The 22,008-nt window shown below is 37.1% G+C and overlaps 1 protein-coding gene across 4 annotated transcripts in view; it reads left to right on the forward strand.

Moving 5' to 3' along the window:
- NELL1 (neural EGFL like 1) overlaps positions 1-22,008 on the forward strand; it is a 337,439-nt gene that overhangs the window by 67,588 nt on the left and 247,843 nt on the right. For all 4 annotated transcript variants that reach the window (XM_088058095.1, XM_014260240.2, XM_088058094.1 and 1 more), the window contains exons 8-11: positions 2,194-2,328; positions 3,177-3,279; positions 6,670-6,743; positions 13,596-13,695. In XM_088058095.1, coding sequence (XP_087914221.1) covers positions 2,194-2,328; positions 3,177-3,279; positions 6,670-6,743; positions 13,596-13,695 — 412 coding nt within the window. The remainder of the gene's footprint in view (positions 1-2,193; positions 2,329-3,176; positions 3,280-6,669; positions 6,744-13,595; positions 13,696-22,008) is intronic.

A 22,008-nucleotide genomic window follows, 5' to 3' on the forward strand; every position in this document is an offset into this window, starting at 1 on the left:
CAATAGGAAAGGGCAAGTATTTGGAGAGTGCATGCGCTATCCTGGCAATCCTCTTACTCAGCTGACATGCTTTGGACAGGCTGGGTCCGAATGCAAAATGTGAAGCTTTTATTTCAGTTTTCCACTTGTACTGAGAAAGAGAGGCAATTATTTTGAGCCTTGATGGTGGTATGAGAAAGTTCCAATTATGCAGTGTACGGAGTAACTTGCTTTCTCTGATGTTAATTATATTTTTGCTTGCTAGTACTTTATGAGGGGAAGCACATAGCACGGTGTTTATACTGCAAAGACTGTGCTTTCATAAAGTGGTGCTGGCATAATCCTTCATTGCAAATTCCTTTTCTGTTACAGCAGTCCACTGACCGTTTTGTTGCAGTTGTTTCCTGTTGTCCAGGCAAAATGCTTGCAGCAGGAAAGGAAATTAACTTGGTAGACAAATGCAAGTTAGAATTGGGGGTGTCTGGAGGGAAGCATTAAGGTTTGTATCTGCGTTTCAAGTCCTAACCACAATAGCCACAAGTTACTAATGTAGATGCAAGTATATTTTGTGGGGATGATGCATGTCAAGGTTTTGAAGGGCTGTGCAGCTGCCCGCAGAGATCCTGTTTGGCCTGGCAGGTGGTCAGAGAATGGTTTACTAATCTACAGGAGTGAGCATCCCTAGCTCCTGATCCTGCACCAAGAGATGCAGTGTGAGCAAGATGTTTTGAAAAAGTGGTTTGGTTTCTTTTGTTGCTTTTCGGCTCCACTATATCAGCTTCTCTCTCAATATGTTTGCTTACATCTGTATCACAGCATTTTATAGGTGAGCAAGGGTTGTTTGCAATGAATGTGTATGTGCAGTTTATATAAAGTTATGGACACTCACAGTGGGGCTTGCCTAGGAAGGAAACATCCAGCTACTGGTTTCAGGCTCCAATAATTTTAGTAGCTGTGGAAGTTGTGCAGAATGAAAGCAGGAAAAGGAGGTTCCCTCCCTTTCTGTACCTCTCCTGAGTCTGGGGGGCTCAGAGTGGGACACAGGACCTATGTAAGTGGTTCAGCAGAGCATTTACTATGGCAGATTGCCACAGGGTGCTATGAAAGGAGCATTTGATAATGACTTGTAACAAGCTAGTCACCCTTAAGTCCTCTTCCTACCTTTTAAAGACTAATACGTGCTAGCTTTTAAAGTTTGGTTTTTTTTTTCCTAATTTGAATTATTTCTGAATCTTTCCAGTAGATATGTTCAGTTGATTTAATCTAGTGTCCTTAAATAGAAACATACTGTATGTCAGGGTGTTAGAATCTGGCTAAAATATTAATTTGCTGCAGGAGAAAAGGATTGTGTTAATTGCAGCATTCCACGCTACTGGGCTAGAATACTGTTAGTTCCTCTTTAAATGTAATGGCTAAAATAATTAATCTAGCCTTAACACTCTACTGGAATCAGTCAGGGTATCTCCTTTGCTTCTTTGAGTGGAATAGAACTTCTTTTGGTAAATTATGAGCCTCCACTACAGTGTGCTTTGTAATCAGATGTGTTTGTTACATGGAGACTTCCAGCACAGAGATTTCTACTGAGTCTTCCCTTGCTGGAAGTCAAAAAGGTTCAGGCTTGACTTCGATTAAAATCAAGAAAAATCAAGCACTTGAGTTCATTGATGGATGAGGCAATCTGGTTTATTTACATCATGGGTTTATACATCCAGGAATACATTTATGAATCACAAAATTTTCAATGTAAATTTTGATGGTTTTGATGGGGGTTTTTTGCTTTTTTTTTAAATCTTATATTTATTTTGCCAGAAGAAAAATGTTTTTTAACAGAGGCCTGTCATCTTTCACTTATTTTTATGGGCAGGGAAGGAATGCACATACTTACTGCTAAACATTAAGCTTTCATATGCATTAAGTATATTTCAATACATTAAGTATTTTTATTGCAACAGCAAGGAGTGTTTAGAGCTAGCCACAAGCCCAGGGCTTACTCCAGCAGCATGGTTTCTCCACTGATCATAGTGTGGGATGACCATGTACTAACTCCAGCAAAATCTGAGGAATAGGGTTAGTTTATACCTGCTGATTTCCTAGTTCGGTGTTTCGAAGGTTGTAGTCAAAGTTGGTTTGGCTAAAAATAAATATACTGGTTTTTGCTTTTTTAAATCATGTGTTTGAATTGCAGAAATTTCATCACGTTACTTTCATTTATAGTTAAATTATGCAGAAACAAGACTGAGTCAATTGGAAGACTGTCATTGTGAGAAGACTTGTCAAGTAAATGGATTGATCTTCAGAGACAAAGACTCATGGGTTGAAGATGATCATTGCAGGAATTGCACATGCAAAGTAAGAATTTCTGAAGATTTTCAAGGATAGGATCTAATGAAAATGTGAAAATGGCCTTTGAATACATAATGTTCACTCTGAGAATTGCTATGCTTTTAGTATGCATCTAGTGGCAGCATGGACAGCAGAGAGGGAAGTGGTAAAATAACATTTTGACATTGCTTATTTTTAAGCTTCATACATAAAATCTGCTTTCCCTTGACAATGCTTTCTTATTTGTTCTAATTACAGCTGTGAGGACTTTGTGGTTTTGGGGTGAAGAGGTGGCATTGTCTGTGTTTAGTTTGAAATTGTTTCAACAGCAGTAGCTTTTTCAGAAAGGAGGCATTATCTTAATAGTATTCATAGATGCTTAGTTGCATCTTGCATGGTAACAACTTGCAGATTCATTTTCAGCATTTATCAGACTGAAAAATAGAAGGGACAGAAAGAGAATTAGTATGTAGAACTTGTATCCTTCAAATTATTTGATAAATATCTGAAGAGAGCCTTTGTTTGCTCAGGAAAATAGAAACTTGATTGTTAAAAAGCTCAAAGATTACTGGAACAGCCTACAGAAAATAGGGCTTATGTTCTTGACTTACAGTTTTCCAGTTGATGCGTTTTGCTCTGGGAATGGGGTATAAAACCAGTAATACGTACCAAAATACTGGAGGCAATTCACCTTCAGTTGCACTTTGATTCATTTTGTAGTTGGGTGGGATTAAATCTGTTACTCTGTTACTGAAGGATAGGTTTATAATCTAGAATGGTATTTTCATTTACTTAAATAGTTCTTAAGTTTTTTATAAAATACTCACTAATTGCAACAGCAGTAGTTGAATTTTGTCTTAAAACCCTGTGCTCAGAGTGGAGTTGTGGAATGCCGAAGGATGTCCTGTCCCCCTCTCGAATGTCCTCCTGATGCTCTCCCTGTGCATGCGGAAAGCCAGTGCTGCAAAGTGTGCAAGGGTGAGTACATCACACAGACTTTGCCGTTTTTCCTTCTATTTTACTAGAGTTAAACTTGTCTGCCAGCAGGCACATATTGTAATGATTTTCAGAGGTCCTGGTAATTCAGGTAACATGAGTCATAGTGGCAAACATGTTTTAAGAGGAAAATAAATAATTGCTGAGAAATGAACAAGCAATGCAAATTTCTGAGGTACTATTTTTACCTATTGTTAGTGTAAAATTATTCATCCTTTTGGGGTCTGGGAAGATTGACTTGGCTCCAGTTTGTATCTCTTCTCGGTGTTGAGGAGCATCAAGCCTATGGTCGGATCTTTCCTTTGTGATGACTAACCAAGCTGTTACCTTTTCTCCTATCTTTTCTTTCAAGTTAAAAAGCTGTTCTTTAAAATAAACATGACAGAACATCAGACCCTGGCTAATATCACTGTGTGGAGCTGTAGTTTGCTGTAATTAACCTCAAAATAAATTAATGAGAAGAAGGAAAAGCTAAGTAAATTTTGTGATTTGTGTTATTGTCAGCTTTCAGTCCCTTTTTCTGAGAATGAAAGCTGTTAAGTAACGATTATGGAAGGAATATTCAATATTTTTTACTTTAATAGTAGTACAAGAAACAAAGACAATTCATGCAAGAAAATTTTATATTTTATATGTCTGAAAATTTTATATTTATTGGCTGTACACTAATGTCAGTTGTATCTTAAACACAGATTCTCTTTCCTCTGATCTGTTCTGGAAGATGAGTAAACTTCATGTGTGAGCTTTTCAATAATTTATTAGTACAGGGATGTTGAATTATTTTAGGATTTATTAGGAAAATAATAACACTTTTTTAACATTCTGTCACCTTTCTTCAGTCACTGAATTCATTAGTTCTGTGCACAAATATCCTTGCACAAATATGCAGCTGTGATCGTGCACTTGCTCTTGTTTCTCACGTAATCTTATTTCTCTCAGCTGTATGTCAGCATGAATATTCTGCATACTAAAAGATGTTCATGAGCAGAGTACTTGGGTGGTAAAGTGGCCGTGCTGACCTGTATTTTTGTCTCAAAATATTTTTATTTGTAACACTGAAATTCTAGGAAGTTCTTTCATAAAACTGGATGTATGCACAAAAGTCAAAATCTGACACAAAGAAATTGTAGGGCACAAAATTGTAGATTCAGTGTATGCCCTCATGAGTAAACTGTTCCTGTTATTTGTAATGGAAAGATGAACAGTCAGACTTATCTTTTGTCAGTGACTGGCACAAACTTGACTCATTATTCTGACAAGAACTCAGCATGTCAGTCAATGGGAAGAGACGTATGGAAGTTGATTGAAATTGATTGTAAATGCCAGCTCTTTGACAAAATGATGTGCTAGGACCACAGTTAGTCACCCCTAGGTAGATAGTAGTAATCACAGAGGTTTTCCAAAGAGCTGCACTGCAGGTGTTATTTTCTCTGTGCTTTTTCTATTTAGCTCTGATAGAACCATCAGTTTTAATTTGCTGTCTCTAGGGATTATTGAATGGCTGGGTTATTGAACACTTTCCCATCTTAGTTAAGGGTCAATGAACAAAGCTCTAATGTCTGATATGTTAAGGGGTTTAGGCAGTTAGTTTTGATCCCTGACACCTTATGTTAGTATTTCAAATAATATTTGGCAAAAGACTAAAATTTTGTTTTAAATATATTTTTTCTGAATCGTACACTAACTTGCTTTGCAGTGTGTCCATTCTTTTGTTTAAAGCAGTCATGTCAGGAGAGCAGATGGAAAGAAAAAGGAAATGTCTCTAATTCAAATTCTCCTAAAAATAGTTACTGGGATTCCTAATTCAAACAAAGCTTCTTCAACGGACATTTTCTTCAGAAGTGAGATCACAAGAAGGCATAAAAACAAGGGCTGCTTTTGAAAAACAAAGAAAACCAGGATACCAGAAGGAAAAGGCCTATTTTTAAATGTCTTAGTGATATGAAAACTGAGTTATCCTGAAAATCGTAAATAATTCTCTTTTTTTTTTGAAGGAATGAGCATTTTCACAAGGAGTCATTAGAAGCAAATTTATGTCTGAAGGTTCATGAAGATTAATCTAGCAGTCTCTTCTGCTTAAAATTTGGGAATCAATCTGGCTATAACAGTTGCTGCTATGGAATTATTGAAATCACCTGTAAGGGGGACACACTTGCATCTGTGAGTGCTTCCCTTACCTGGACACTCAGGAGGGAAACTTAGGTAAAACAGTCCTAGATAGAGAGTGCGTCTTTTGAGAACAGACTACTCTGAACACTTCCACTGTGCATGTGGCTTGACTCTGCAAAACTTTAAAGCACCGTTCGGTTGCAACATAGGATTCACACCTTTTAGCTTTCCTTTCAGAGTCACAGGTCAGACTTTTACCAGCCAAGTACAAAGAGAAAGAGGTGCAATGCCACAGCAGAAAGTTATTTTATCAGTGTTTAGCATTGATCTGGTTTGTAATGTAGGCCGCTTTTTTATAGTGGATACTTGATTTGTGTGAGATTGTAACAGTATAGCTGTTCTCTCTAATTGATGGATTTACTGTCCTTTTCTGGAATTGGAATTTAGACATGTAGTTGCATGGGACTGTGATTGACCAAGCTGTTTGCTGCTGTGGCCCTGGTGCAGGTTGCCTTCTTCATGGTGGCAGTAGTCCCAAACTAGGTGACTTTGCCGTGAAGTGAATGAGGAATGATCATGTTCCAGTCTGTTGGTTCATTTGTGGAGCCACTTACCTTTGGTACAAGGGTCAAAACTTCAGACAAGAATTTTGTAGTAGGAGTTCTCAGTTTCCTGGGAAAATCTGCTTATTTCATATGTGCTTGAAGAATATTTTCCTGAAATAGATTTTTGCAGTTTGTTGATTCAGTAGTCATTCACTGCATCTAATCTGTTTGTGGAGTCCTCCTGCAAGTTGAAGAGTCCACCTTTGTGCCCATAAAAAAAGTGAAGGCTTAATTGAAATCTGTGTTACATTTTTCTTGCGATGAACTGCACACTAATAAATGTCTCCAGTTCTTGAAGTGAGTCATGAGGACCTCTAGTAACAAATACTTGTAGCTACTATACATGATGTCAATAGTGAAAATATTTTCTACTGAATGATAGGTTAGTCCGGGACATGTGTTATGCTCCCATTCCCTCTCTTTAGTTTGGATCAGGAGGCTACTTTCTCTTAAAATGAATTTATTGTTTGTTACTTTGTTTGTAATTATATGTGATACTAACTTCTCATGAAAGCAAAATGCACATTGTATTTTTAATGTATTAATATCTTTTCAGTGTATGTGGATACTGGTTTTACTTCTGTGTTATACCTTGCATTTATTTCCTGTTTAAATACTGATTTAATTAAGTCTTAATCTCCCTCCTCTCGAATTACAGCCAAGTGTATCTACGGAGGCAAAGTGCTGGCAGAAGGTCAACGAGTGTTAACCAAGACCTGCAGGGAATGTCGAGTAAGTTTCAGTTGTATAAACCTTTCCTGATTTTAAATGTATCTGTGGTGTTCAGAAGTGACAGTGAAAAGTTAGTGCATTTCTTTAGGCTTCCTTCATGCAAATGTGACCTCTGTTGTCTTGAAAAAGGTGACCTTGAAGTCACTGAAAGCCACAAATGCAAAAACAAGGCAGGAATGTGACCCTTGCAGGATAAGAAAAATATGGGCAAAATTATTTGGAAGAATTTTTTCTCTTATCTCTGCTTTTACGAGCTTTAGAAAAAAGTAACAGCCTCTTGAGCAAATTACTTATTTCAGCCAAATTGCTAAAATTTGAAGCAACTTTCTTGTTATATTGTGTGAGTTACTCTATATTTCCCCTAGTATTGTTCAAACTATATATAGCTCTTCTAATAATTGAGGTGAATTGCTGAGTATTGGAGTAGACTGAGTTCTTTCTTGGCAAATTCATGACATTTGGACTATGGCAGTATTTAAGAACACAGGTGAACAGAGGCTGTGTTAGATCTGTTCAGGGAGTGTTGGTGAATGTGAACATTGTAAAAGATTACAGTGATCTGGTTATTGCTGTGCTTGGAGCTGAGTGTGGAGAGTAGCAATTTTATGTTCACTAATAGAAATGGACAATAACTGGTTGCAGATGTTGTGAAAACAGCTTGTTATGCAGAATTTCTTTGCTATTGTTGCTGTTGAGCTGTATGGGGTGCTCAGCACTGCATATGCAAATATGTGGGCAAGGCTGTTCCCTTGGAAGGCAAAGATGCCTGTTACTTATAATACAACATAGAAAGTTTTTTTGAGAGTAGAAGTACATGTATAAAACAGGAGTACAGGAGTATTTTCACGTTAAAGTGAAACCAGAGAGGCTGATCTGAATTATGTTGGTGGAACTTCTCTCTGCTAGAAATAAGAGTGTTACATTCATCTTTAGGACTATGATAATACATTCATGAAGATTAAAAGCAAAAACCAACCATCAAATATCTATCATTAGGAATGAGTAAAATAATGAAAACAGCTTTTGTATTTTGCTTATTGTTGAAAAGAAAATGATATGGCAGTGTTAATTACAGTAACATTGCAGTTGGTATTTGCATCTTAATTGACAGTATTGATAAATATTCAAAATGGCGTCTGTGAATGTGACACCATAAAAAAAAAATGTTTGATGCATGCCTGTCGCTAGAGGACACGGAATGACTCACACGTACACTTGCGTGATAGGATAGAAAAAACCTCCTTTTATTTTTCTGACTCCAGTATTTATAGATTCTCTGCAATGACCAGGGATTGGATAATTAAGTTACCACCTTCCCAGTCACACTGATCATGTGAAATGTCCATCAAGGGACATTATCAGAAGGAATGTGGTAAACACGTTATGTTTATAAAACCTCTATGGGAAAGCAACAGAAGGTATGAAAAACACTCTCAGAAGGCTTGCTTTTCAGGGTGACACATGCCTTCAGAAAAACCCAAACAAACTGAAGTTCTTTCCGCAACTGTGCTTCAGCAAGATATTAAACCTCACTGGCTGCTAATTATTATATATATGTTCCCCAGCCTCTCTGTAGCTAAGGTCCGCCCTGCTGCAGCTCAGAAAGGGGGGAAGATATTATTAGCAAAAACTATAGGGGCGAAAATAAGGCTCTCTCCTTGCTGAGATGGTATTCCAGCTTTATTCTGGGGATCGCATGGGGAAAGAGGAAGAAAATTGATAACGCGCTCCTTTTTGAAGTCAGGGAAAGGGGGGAGGGTTACAGTCTCACAGCCAATAAGGGAAACTGGGGAGGAAGAGATAAGGGGGGAAGCTAAGATTCTGTATTTCAGGGGTACATTCTTGGGTTATACCATTTTTCTAAATGCATTACAACAACTGGCCTGGGGAGAGTTTTTAAGAGAGTGTTTGCATCTGTTTCTGTGGGGTGGTGTGTCTCCATACAGGAGGTTCATTCAATATGTCTTCAGCATGACCTCCTAAATCTGACCTACTTGTCTGCTGCCTCAGTTAGGAATGCTCACTAGATGAAGGATGAATGGTGATCAGTCAAACTGTGGCTGTGTCATTGTGTTCTGTCCTGTGTGGACAAGGTGTTGTATGAATAAAGAAGGGACTTTGTCATAGGAGAGTACCATACAAAATTTAATATGGTTTAATTTTCCAGACATGAAAAACTGACATCAAGTTTCAAAAGCTGCTGATCCATGAAGGCATACAGTAGAGGCATACACATCTACTGTCAGTGTAATAGCGTTGATAAAGAAGACTTAAAAGTCTTTGTGTCTGTAAAGGTGGATATATTTGTGAGGTAATGTCAAAAAAATGATACTGAAATTTCACATTTAAATTTTTATTTGAAGATAGATTTCTTGTTCTTTGCATAGATACTGATCCAAACTTAAGAGGCTTTTAACTTTTATTGTTTTTCCATCTATAAAAAATAATATTACTACTGATGGATCCAGCTAGATCAAAGATTTTCTTTATCAGGCTGAGAGACCTTTTTTTTAATTTTTCAAAACTAAGTCAGACTAAAAATACTTTTGATGCACATCCTCTTAACCGTAAGCACAGATGTTATTAATGAAGAATCATTCCCAGCTGGAATCCTGCTCACAAGCACTCTTTAGATGAATCTACAATGACAAAATGAGCGCACAGGTATTTCTAAGAATCACAGAACAGTTCAGATTGGAAGGGTCCTCTGGAGTTCATCTTGTCCAGCTATCCTGCTTGAGCTGGGTTACCTGGGCCCAGTTGCACAGGGATGACATCCAGATGGCTTTTGAATATCTCAAAGGATGGAGACTCCACATCTTCCCTGGGCATTCTGTGCTGGTGCTTGGGTAGCCTGATGCTGCAAGAGTGTTTCCTGATGTTCAGATAGACCCCGCTGTGTTTCAGTTTGTGCCCATAGGCCCCTGTCCTGTCACGGGTCACTGCTGAGAAGAGCCTGGCTCCATTCCTTCCCTTTGGGAAATGTGTCTGTAGGTTCCCCTCTGAGCCTTCTCCTCTCCAGGCTAAACAGGCCCAGCTCTCTCAGCCTTTCATCCTGTGAGATGCCTCCAGTGTATTATTTATCCTCGTGGTCCATGGCTCTCCCCAGATCATCTCTCACTTGTGGTGGGAATGCCAGAAAATGCAAGTGTGTATGAGCTTTTGATAACTTCACCTTTCTGCATTCAACAAGTGTTTGATTTTTTTGTTTGTTGGTTTGTTTAGGGATTTTTTTTGGGGGGGTTTCACCCATGGTGATGTGGGCCATTGAATGTCAATGGAAAGATTTTTGTAACTTTTGCTGGAGTGGGAATTTGCAGTTGATCAGCTGCCTCTGAATGACATGATGCCCATTCATAAACAGATGACATGCTTGCCAGGAAAGGGTACAAAAATCACTGCCTCTTCATTAAAGCTGGGAGCAGGTAGTCACAGTGTGCCATGCAAGATGGACAGGGTCCACAGCTTTCAGGAAGGTTGACTAAAAAGTTTTTTGTAGAGATAAGGAATGATGTGCTTCTTAAGATTGACAACTAAGGCTGCTGTTTGAAACTGTATTCTAAGAGACTGATCAATAACAGCTTGTTGTGTCTTAGGAATGATATTCCCAGATGTGGTGCTCTCACTGAAACCAGATCTCTCACTTCCCTGGGTGGGATGGAGAGAAGAGTTGGAGGCACAAAAGGTAAAGATCACAGGTTGAGATAAGAACAATTTACTGGAATCAGCAAGGACATAAGAAAATGAACAGTAACAGCAGCAATACTAATGACAAAGGGTACAGATGATCGATTCATGGGGAACAATACCCAACTGCTCCCTATCGACCCCACCAGCCCCACCTCAGAGTGAGGTGGTGTAGAGTAACCACCTGTCCTGTCCATGCCCCTCCTACTGCAGAGATCAAGCCGGCCTTGTCTGGAACCAGGGCACAGATAAATTCAGACAAGAAAAAAGCCCCACCAAAATAGCCTTATATGAAATCTTGCTATTGATTTTTAAAGCAAATCATGTGAGATGAGCTGTTTGTTCAGATTTTCACTGCATGCCACTGATTAGGCTTACATATGATCCTTTATTTTATGTACTTACCTTGGTAATTACAAGGAATTTAACTATCTTGTTGTAAATTTTTGACTCCAAATCTCATTCTTTGTGGATTGTATGTCACAACTGAAGCTTGATATATTTATTCCAGAAAAAATTATTTTTGACATCTATTTCTGTGACTGCTACATATGTGAATTGAATATAAAAAGGAGGAATTTTTCTAGGGCTGCCTGAAGCAATAATTCTGAAGTGTGAACTCTTCTTACCTCAGTGGATAAAATCTGAAATCTGATATGATAATTCTTATAATTGGATCTATACTAGTTTATAACAAATTGATTTTAACCCAAAGAATACTCAGAAATGTTTTAATTGTTTTAAGACTTAATTACAAGTAAGTTTAATTTGTTTTGCCAAGATGAAAAGTCTACAGAAAACTTAAGGAAATAAAATCTTGTTAAATTAATGGAATTCTCAGTTTGTGTTCTTTAATCTCCTTGTGAGTCACTAAAGAAGCAGTGAGCTTGGAATAAATTTGTCTTTAGCTTTTTGGCTCATCCTGACACTCATTTGACTTTCATACCATTTCTTGCCATATTTTTCTGGCCAGATTTATTGTCAGTCAACACATTTTGTCTGTATGCTGACATACTTTACTCTTTCTGCTATAATTGTCCTGTCTGAGGTTAAATAGGCAATTATTTGCAGTTACAGCCAGAGCTTGTCTCGCTGGTTGTTTGATAATGTGATAGTAAGTGATGGCCCAGTGTCTGGTTCTTTTATCACCCTTGATCCTGCAGTTGCACAGACAACTGTGGGGGATTCTTCCCTTTCCCTTGTGGAAGTGAGATCAGGAGGAGACCTAACGCCTTCATTAACTTCACTGTTCTTGTGGGCACTTGCTCTGGCGATGTGTGCCCTTCGTGCTGCTGTTTGGAGCTGCGTTTTCTTACAAAAAATAAGAAGATGCCTGTGGGGTCTTTTAAGCATTATTTTTCACGACAGCAACTGATGCAACTTGCCAGTGAAGGCAATTGGCCCTGCCTAGCCTTAAGATTGTAATGTCAAGGGCAGTGACAGGCAGCAATTACGGAATGGTCAGATTTGCTTTTCCTGGGTTGGCTGCACTTCTCAGCTGTAAGTCTGACAAGCTGCTGTGCACCTTGGGCACAACATTTGTGCCTTGTAGGCTCAGCAGGCATTCCCTAAGTCTGTAGGGCAGCTTGATTCTGTGAGAGCTCTGTCTGGAGGCTGGTGGGACAGAGCTGAATTGGTGTGGTGAGGTGAAGTGGCAAGGCTAATGACCAGCAAATGTTTTACCTGTGCACCTGAGTCAGTGCTTTGGTGTGGTGTGGCATAGCATTGTGCAGATATGAAAGCAAGCTTCTGCACTGAGGTGTTTCTCTTCATACAGGGTGGACTCAGGTAATTTCAGTATCATCTGTTCAAAGTCACACATCTGGTCCCTCAGATGATGAGTATGATGGCTTTAATGAGGTTTTGTCTGTTTTTTGGTATTGGTTTTCCTTTGCTTTCCTAGCCCTAGATATATTTGGATCATATATTTAAACTTGTCTCTGCAATCATGATAGCTGGAAAATGAAATTTCTTCATTTGAAGAAAGCAGAAATTCTTCTTCCACTCTTGTTTTGCCATCTGAGATGTCATGAAAAATATTCTGGGAGGAGTGGGGGACTAGACTGATGTTAAAAAAGTGTTTTGGCAATGTAGCAGGCTGCCTGCTTTCTTAGTAGAGTTTCATAGCTTGGAAAATGAGATTACTCGGGTATGGACAGTCCTGTGGGTTAGCTACTGTAGCTCCTACTGAGCAAAAATCCTGGTTCTTAATTTCTGCTCCACTTGTCAGTTCTCAGTGATGGCATAGCTTAACAAGGGATGCTGAACAAGCAAATTATGGTATGAGGGAGGCTGGAGTTGGGGGATAAGGTAAAAGGGGAGACTATTTTGGGACAAGATTTTAAGAAACAACAAACTAAAGTGCTGGAAAGCTGTTTGGTCTGGAAACATAGTGAGGCTCATTTGCTGGATGGGAAGAAGATGGAGTAAAATTCGGTGCAAAAATCTCCCCATGAAGGCTCTATGTCTATGATTATAGAAAGTTTCTACCAACATCTAGACCTCCTATCATGGTTTTATTCTAAATCTAGAAACCAAAATCATAGAAACATCTTTAGCTTGATTTTGCACAGAAGTTTCTATAAGGGTATCTCAAGATGACCTTTCTTCTCTGAAGGACTTAACTTTGGAAATAGGCTGATCAGTAATTCTAAAGAACAGATTCTTGTAATTGGACATGACAGAACAACACAACAACACTTGAAAATACTGGTATTGAAATACTTGAAAATGCTGTGTATATTGGAGTTGAATAACTTATCTGTGAAGTATATGGACTGTGAAGTAAGAGGAATAAAGCTCAGATTTGCAGAAAGCAGGAAGACTGTCTTTAACCTGGAATTAAATTCTTTAATTTCTTCAAATACTTGAAAAGAAGACAACTATGAGACTACTTATTTGGTAAAACTAGAATAGAATTTTAAGCTGAAGTGTCTTGTCTTTTAATCATTTTTTTTTTATTCTGGGCAGAGAAATGCACAGTAGATTGCTCTAGATTTGATGTTATGATGGAACAAGTGAATTTTACTTGCTTCTTGCTAGTTTACAAGTGTTTTTGCTGGAGATTACTAGTGCTGTGGATGGAAAAGTATGTGATCCTTGCCACTGCGTGTGTTTATGTGTTTTCATAATTGTAATTTTTTTTTAAATGTTGTTTATTTTCAGAATGGAGTTTTAGTAAAAGTTACAGAGACTTGTCCGCCACTGAACTGCTCAGAAAAAGATCATGTTCTTCCAGAGAACCAGTGTTGCAGTGTTTGTAGAGGTAAGCCAGCTTGGATGCAAGTTGTTTCAAAAGGGAGATACATTGAAAGGAACAATTCCCTTTTAATGAGATATTAAGTACCTCTGTAAGCATGATTCTAAACCCAGTCTATGGTACTCCTTTGGTTAGAAGACTTCCCAGATATAAAGTTGAAATTGTTCTGAATTAGGCAGGCAGAGGGAGAAAAGGAAGAGCTGAGAGAGAAAGGAACCAATACCTCCTAAAAATCCCTATTAAAAGGATGTTGTATTTGAAAAAGAAATAAATTTTGTTGCTTAAACTTGCAACTGCAGTGTTTTGAAAGGTTTTTTTTATGGTCTCTATTTTAAAATTGCAAAAACAGCATTAAGATTCTAGTTTGATGGATATTAGGAGGTTGATTTAGATCTGAGCACTCTCAGGACTAATTTGTGAATTAAGCTGGACAATAAAATAATACCAATGCAAAACAATAATTAAACATTTAACACTAGAGGCCAGTTGTAGGCTGAGTCCTGGTTGTAGGCTGGACTGGACTGAACAGGCAATAACTCAAATCTTAATTGAGTAAATCCCCTTAAATGAGGAATGTGCAGGTATCACTAGATTAAGAAACTCAAACAAGCTTTCTTTTTAAAACATGTTCTAATCAGTGAATTGATCAGAGACTAATCATTCCCTATGTTTTGTACCTCTGTTCCTCATCTCTCTCTTGGTGCTGAGTCTCAGCTGGGCTTAAGGGAAGCCTGATCTCTCAGGACTCACGTTAGCCTTTAGTGATGTACTTCAGAAATTCAAGCAAGAGATGTGCCAAATGAGCATTAGACATTTGCAGTCTTAGATGGTTACTGAGGTCTGCTGGAATATTTGTCTTGCCTGCATATGAATTCCTCCAGCACCATTGCAGATGCCGATTAAGGGGCTCTGAATCTCTCCCTCTGTCAGGAAATATTAATTAGTAAATACGCATGGTTAAATATTTACTTAGGCCTTGAACTTTAAAACGCATGTGGTTGCAGGGACCAGCATACTTTGAGACTCCCTGTTGGATGATGGTCTAAGAATATATACATTATTTTTTTTAGTGGTTTCTAGAAACATCTGCAACTATTTAAGCAACCAGTAAATGTTGCTTCTCTGCGCTTTAGAGGGCTCAATGTATTAGTGATACTTCTTAACAGATGGCCCAGTTTGATGTAGTGCAGTACTGAAAAATTATATTCATTACTTAAAAGGATTAAAAATATGAAAGCTTCAAAGTTGATAGAAGATAAGTTCCATAATTATTCACCTCCATATTATTGTTAGTAGTAAGTACTCTTTTTAGATATTTGTCCCCAAACTGACTTCATTATTTATGATATAAGATGAATATCTATATACATATGATGATCTCTAGAAGCAAGGGAAGGAATTGTGTTTTCTCTTTCTAGGAATTCTGGTACATGATGCTTTCAATTCGATGCATTAAACTTTCACTTCAGTTCTGCTTTAGCTGACTGCTAAACAGTACCTCCTCTTTTGTATTTCATCATGACTTTTTAAAATTCTTTCAAAAGTGAGGCCTAATATATGATTAATTTTGTCAACTTTACAAAGGTATAAATTCAATTCAGCCCTCCTAAGTTGCTTTTTATATCTTAAGTAGAATATATGCTGCTTGATACTTTTGCTTCAGTTGCATGCAACCCAAAGTGATAGTATATAATTTTATCATGTGCTGTTGTTAAAAATGGATATTTATTAAGAATTTAATATTTGGTATGGATTTTATCAAGCAAACAGGTGCTCTCTGATATGGCAAGCAGGCCACAGATTCTGATCCTGTCCTGTGCCAAAATATCCTTTACTGGGAAATGGTAAATTTCTTCTCTTGTTTGCAAAACCAATTTCCTTCAGAGACTATATTCAGCTTCCTTTTTGTCCAAGTCAAAGTAGTAAGGAAGACATATTGTAGTAATTGCTGTCCTGAATAAGCAAAATTATTTGTTGAAAGGTCACATGGATCATTTGCACATCATATACAAATTTCACATTATATGTATGATGATGCAGGTAATTTGTTGCATTAGCCCTTAGCTAAGCCTTAAGTTATTCAACAGAATATTTAGCAAGCATTTACTAGCAATGTTAAATAAGAATATTACTTCTGTGTTAAGTTTTTCAGTGCATATTAGTGACTGCTAGGTTGTGGGCTTTGTAGCAGTTTGTATTGTTTTTAGTATTTGTAGTTGTGGAATCAGAAGTCTTTTACTGAATTTCACTTTCTGTAGAATTCCAGAATATATTTGCTGAACTGGGGAAGGGTGACAGGTTTGCATCTCGTGCTTTTCTAGCTGCAGTAAAGGAATTTCCATGTAATGAAAGGATAAATATGAGGGGATCAAAAGAAGGAAAGAAAACCGCAGAGAACTTAAAAATCTTCATGATGCTGTGGTATGAGACTGTACCCTCCTCAGCGACTTCTGTAGTACTTACCACAATAATAGATGAGTGCTCTAGGTTATGCAGGGTAAAACATAAATCTGTGGTGTTTATGGAGATGGAATTTCTGAGTCAGCAAAGAATAGAGTTGAATACTGTTACACAGAGAGTTGGTGCACTTCCTAGATAGTCATTATTTTTTGTAAATGGTAGGAATGATAAAGACAGCAAAGAATGCCTGCTCTTCTTCAGGCTTTCTACATGAGATTATAGTATAGTAGAAGGTAATAGTATATTGCTAGGAGGCAATTACTAGATTTCAGGGAAGTGGTTGTGTGAGGTGTACAGCAAGGTGAGAGTAGTATGGAAGAGCTCAGCTTTAAAATGACAATTTATTTTTTTGATTTCATATACTGAATGCATAAATCAACCTCACCACATCTGTATATGGAATCTATCCTTGACTGTTATTTAGAGTACCTCCAGTTTTTCCTTACCATCTCTGTGCTTTAATATAGATGTCTGCTTAAACTATGTGGCCACTTTATACTTTCCAGCTGGACAATGTGGTATTATTAAACTGTCTTTTAGGCTTACAGAAAATTTAATTAATTTTCAAGTTTCACAAAGAATTGTGTCACAAAATACATTTTTTACTACTTTTGAGAATCACTCATTTTTCTTACAACATGCCTGCTGTACATTTTTTATAGCTCAGGGACAAATCTAATACAAAAAATAGTGTCGTTAAAGTGTTTTATTGTTCACTTTAGCTGTTTTTCTCCTTGCCGAAGACAGTGTGTAATTTTGAAAGAGTGGATTTTTTTTTCTCCTTTGCATGAGTGATTCAAATACAATTCCATGAGGGAATCTTTTATGTTGTTATGCTCACAATTTTAAATATATAAAAATAGCCTTAACAGCCGTAGCAACTTCAGGTGTGCTCTTCTTAAAAGAAAGAGTGTGATGAAGCAATGAAACAGTTGTGTTTCTAGAGAAAATAATTTGCTGTCCTGTAATAGGGTGGGACTGATGGATTTAGATTGCCTGCTGATACTCATTAGGAGGAAAGGGAAAATTTTATTGATGAGGTGAAGCATACATTTTAGAGCAGGGAACAGGATTCAAATCTAAAATCAGTCTTCTGCCACTCTTCTTTGTGCTGCTTTGTTTTATTCTGGGAAGGTTTTTAGTCTTTCAGTTAGAGGGTAAGAAGGCTTTTCAGTTTTGCATGTTTCTCATCTCAGCCTTCTTGGCTGTGAAACTGAGATTTGACTCCTCAGAAATTTAATTTTCCTATTTATTGCTGTGAGGTAGGAGTTATTTCAAGGTTCTAAATTTATTAAAATTTAATGGCAGCTGATAAATATGAATTAGTTTATTTCTAAACATAGTTGTAGCATTACTTAGGATTTAAAAGAGCTTTCTATCTGAAAAAAGAAGAAATCTTTTTATGCTTGTTAGCCTGTGTAGCTACCATTATTCTATTGCACATAGATAAACACTGTATAGTAAGCTCTGCATTCATAGAGTAGCTTGAAAGAATGTATGAAGTTGCTGTTTTATGTCAGACCACTGGGTTCTGGGACCACAGTCTCTGAAGGTTTAAAAGCTGCTGTTCAGAGAGCTGCTTTGCACATGACTCATTAAAAACTGATTCAGATCATGGAAAGGCATAATTGGTAATTCAAATTTTAGCACTCTTCTATGACTTTTCCCTCAGATTTACCTTACATATTTATATTGTAACTGTGGGGTTAAATGCTAACAGTAGAAAAGATTTTGAGGTTGAAACTACCTTGGACTTTTGAACATTGCTGGTGCTTTTTAACAGAAGAATTATGACAGGTTTTTGTTTTTTTTTATATTAAGAAATCTCTATATGTGAAGCAGTGAAATGAAGATTATCTTGAACAGCAAGAGAACAGAGGTTTTGCAGTTTTTTATGTGAACAGCTGAGGCTATTGCAAGAAGTATAGAAAATGGTACAAAAGTTATAAGGAAACTCTTAGAAACAAGGAGAGGTGCATTACTGTTGGCCATGAAAAAAGTAGAAAGAGATATGGATCTAAAATGTATTGATTGCAGTTGTAGTCTTGAATGAGTTGTTGCATTTTATAATCAATAATTAAGCCAGATTACCAAATATGTTAGGTATGCAAAAAACTGGATGACAGCACAAAACACCTTAGACTGCTGCTCTGCAAAAGCAGCCTCTGGAACCACAACTTTGAAGATGTTGCTTGGAACAATAAGAGCAATGTTCAGTTGTCCCAAAATAGATTAAATTTATAATTTGAGATACCTGACTTGGGGCTACTAAGGCTTCGCCTGTTGTGCAGGTCTTGATGCTGAAGAAGTGATTGTTTTATGGCTGCTAGCATGTGTCTCGTTCTTTTCCTAATTATCTTAATACGTTTATTAATGGTCATTCTCTAGTCAGAATGAAGGAGTAGAAATTTCTTAAGAAAAATATGGAGCAAACATTTCAGCAGCCTTGATAAAGGAAGAGAGTAACGTTATCAGAAATGTTTTGGGAACGAACAGAGGTCATCAGGCCCATCAAAAACCTAAACACACTCTTCAATATTTAATTCCCCTGCTAGTATCTAAAAATGTTTTGAATGACTTTGAAGGGTTGTTGTGCACATTTATGATTGTGTGTGTATGCGCAGGGAAAATGGTTTCTGGCATCTGTTCTGAATGCATTCATCTGTAATTTTAATTCATACTTGCCTTGTCATGTGTGCTGGCCTGAAATTAGTTAAGATTATCAGAACTATTTAAGATTTTCTGGGGTTTTGTTAAATCCTCTCCAATTGCCTGCTTGCTGAGATGTGATGATTCCATTTTAAGCCATTCTTATATTTAGAGAGGATCTGACTGTCTCAGATAAGACTTTGCTGAATATTTTCAATGAATTGTTATTTTGGCTGGGAGATGAGGATGCATGCCCTCTGCTATCTCCCACCCATCTGAGATTTAGAGATCCCACTGCAGTATCAGCAGGTGGTTTGGGCATCTCTGTGGGCATCTTTAAGGAGTCCTGTGATATATTTCACACCAAAGGATTAATCAAAATCAGATATTTGGCTCCAAAATTCCAGCTGGGGAGAATGGAGACCAATGTCTAAGAAATCCAAGAACCACACTTGATATGCATTTTTTAGGCTCTTTTGAAGTGCTAAGCTTACATTTTTGCTGCAAAAAAAAAAAAAGAAAAAAGACCTCTGTAAAAGCCTCTGATCCAAGCAATGATGTGCTTTTTCTGACAGAGGTAGAGTGAACCCTTGCTCTTCTGTTCTATCAGGTATATTTTTTTCCTGCTGGTTAACCTTAAATTACAGTTGTTTTGTAAAAGCTTGGTAACATAAAATGTTGTAGCACTATGAATGCTCTTAACAGGAATGGTTTTCACTATCCACTTACAGAAGTATTGAACAAGTTTGCTGAAATGCTATAGGAAAGTAAAGTAGAGTCACTTCTAGACAGCAGTTTTAAGATAGGCAACAGTGTTTCACAGGTCTGTTGTAATAATAAATGCCAAGGCAATCTAGAGATGTAGTAGATGTTCTATGATTGTGTATTCCTACTGACAGGAGAAAAATGAGACGTCCTTGAGAGCCTTTATTTTCTCAAGTTACAGAACTGGAGCTACTTTCAAAATTTAATTAAAAAATTAAACATTGAAATCAATTATTAAAATATTTAAACTATTATTTAGATATAAAAATATATTAAAATATTTATTTGAAAGTTTTAGTTTAATGGTCTTTTAATGGCCTTCAAGCTTGAAAACCTGATTCTGGATGGAGACTGTTCATATTTGAATTCATAAAGGGAACAAAAGCAATGCAGGTTTTCCTGAAGAATTTTTAAAATACAGGTGACAGCTCTAGTGGCAAAAAATGGATAGGTAGGGTAGCCATCATATCTACAGATAAATATCAGAGGTGGTAAATAAACAGTGAAGGATTCACAGGGCTGTGATGTGGTATTGAAAATTGATCACTAGCTTGTGCTTGGGAAAAAGTGCTGTTAAAGTAGTTGATCTGGGACCTGGGACTTACGATGAGAGTTAACTCTGAGAAGCCATTGATTTGGCTAATTGTAAGTCTTAAATTCTCTGTGAGTTGATCATAAGGTAGAATGCTGACTCACTGGGATAAAAAGAACCTTGAAACATAGAATTTTGTTGCAGAAAGTTGTGCCAGCAGTCTTGTAACTAAAACATGCTGTGAAAGAAGATGTGTTTCTTACAGTTTTGGATGAGAGGGAAATATAGCTAAGTATGAACAAAATACCCTGAGACAGAGTAACAAACCATGTAATATTTTCATACTGCCTAGCTTAATATGCTGATATGTTACAGAGGTTCTGACCCAATAATAATCAAATCAAAGGAGAATTACTATTCTAAAGAAGCAGGAAACAGACTAGGGTGTCATAGTCTTAGGGGAAACAGTGACAAAGAAAATTTTATAAAACTTACTGTCTCTTGGATGTTATCTGGAATGCCAGTAGAATAGTAATCCTGTGTGGGGAGCATAAACTAGAAACTGAAGGGATAAGTTTGAGGAGATGGGTTCCAGTGTTCAGTTTCAATTATTGTTATAAAGGCAATAATGAGAAGTCAAATACTGTGATTGCATGAGTTACTAAAGGCAGTGTGTTGACACCCTATTTTACCAGTCTAAAATGTACCTGGGCTTGACAAGGCTGGATCTGGAATACTTGAATTGTTTTTACCAAACTGTGAAATGAGTAAAGCCTAGAAGGGATAACTGAAGTTTTCATTAAGGGAATTGGTTCTTCACAAGCTGGCTTACAATGAAAGAAGGAGCCAATTGAGCACAAGGAAGATACCTTGGCTGTGAATAAAATTAATTCGATGTTTAAGTGTAGAATTGGATGTTGACACTGCTAACAAATGTTAACATTTTGAAAAAAAATTACCTCTGAACTCAGCATTAGGCGATTAGACACATAAATTTGGAGTGCACTAAACTTGCACACCTGAGTGTTAAATCAGTAGACCACTAAAGTGTGTATGTAAAAATACATTAAAGTAGGATATCAAAACAAGGGATATGAACAAAGACCTGAATCTGGCATTTAGATGTTAGAAGTCCGGGTTGTGTTTTTCTTAGCTGTTTTTAGGGGATGTTAGGAAGTTTATGATCAATGAGCTAGGACTTTCAGTTCACTCCTTTATGACCAGTCACAAGTGGCAGAAACTGCTCTGGTATTCAGATAAGTGCAAGTTGGAATACCAATAGATGATATTATGTCTGGGTTTCTGCTTTTCATCTTTCCAGGACAGAAAATGGAGACAAAATAGGAATTACCAAAATGACTACTTATGTATCTCAGGCAAATAGAAATTGACTCTTGGATATTAATAGAGAAAATCCATAAAACATACATCAGTCGAGGGAGGAAAAAAGATCCTGTTGTCAAATTCTGTAAGTTATTTCTTAACTTCCAACGGAATGCCTTTAGAGGTGAAGTTAAAATTACTTTCACTTTGGACTTAAGCAGAGAAAGATGTTGATGTGTCTCTGAGAAATACTGAAATTCGGAAAGAAAGAACTTCAGCCACTTGTACCTTTACAGAAGGAGGTGGGAAAGTTCATCCTATTTCTAGAAATGACTGTATGGAATAAAAAAAAACTGTTCACAAAGAAACTACTGAGAATTTGTGTGAAGGAAAAAGGAGAGATTAATACAAATTCTCCTTGATAAAATATGATGTATGGAATAATTATAAGCTGTAGAAACAATCCAGCTGATTTTTGATGACAGAATTACAAGGCAGTGTATGAGGTTGCTTTGACTACTGGTACAATTTTGTGCAATGTCTCATTTTGCTCTACTAAAGGCACATGTGGCTATGCAAAATAAGAGAAT

Source organism: Pseudopodoces humilis, chromosome 7 (genome assembly GCF_049639895.1).
Source record: "Pseudopodoces humilis isolate 2021_Gansu_Grassland_sample_001 chromosome 7, ASM4963989v1, whole genome shotgun sequence".
NCBI classification, from domain to species: domain Eukaryota; kingdom Metazoa; phylum Chordata; class Aves; order Passeriformes; family Paridae; genus Pseudopodoces; species Pseudopodoces humilis.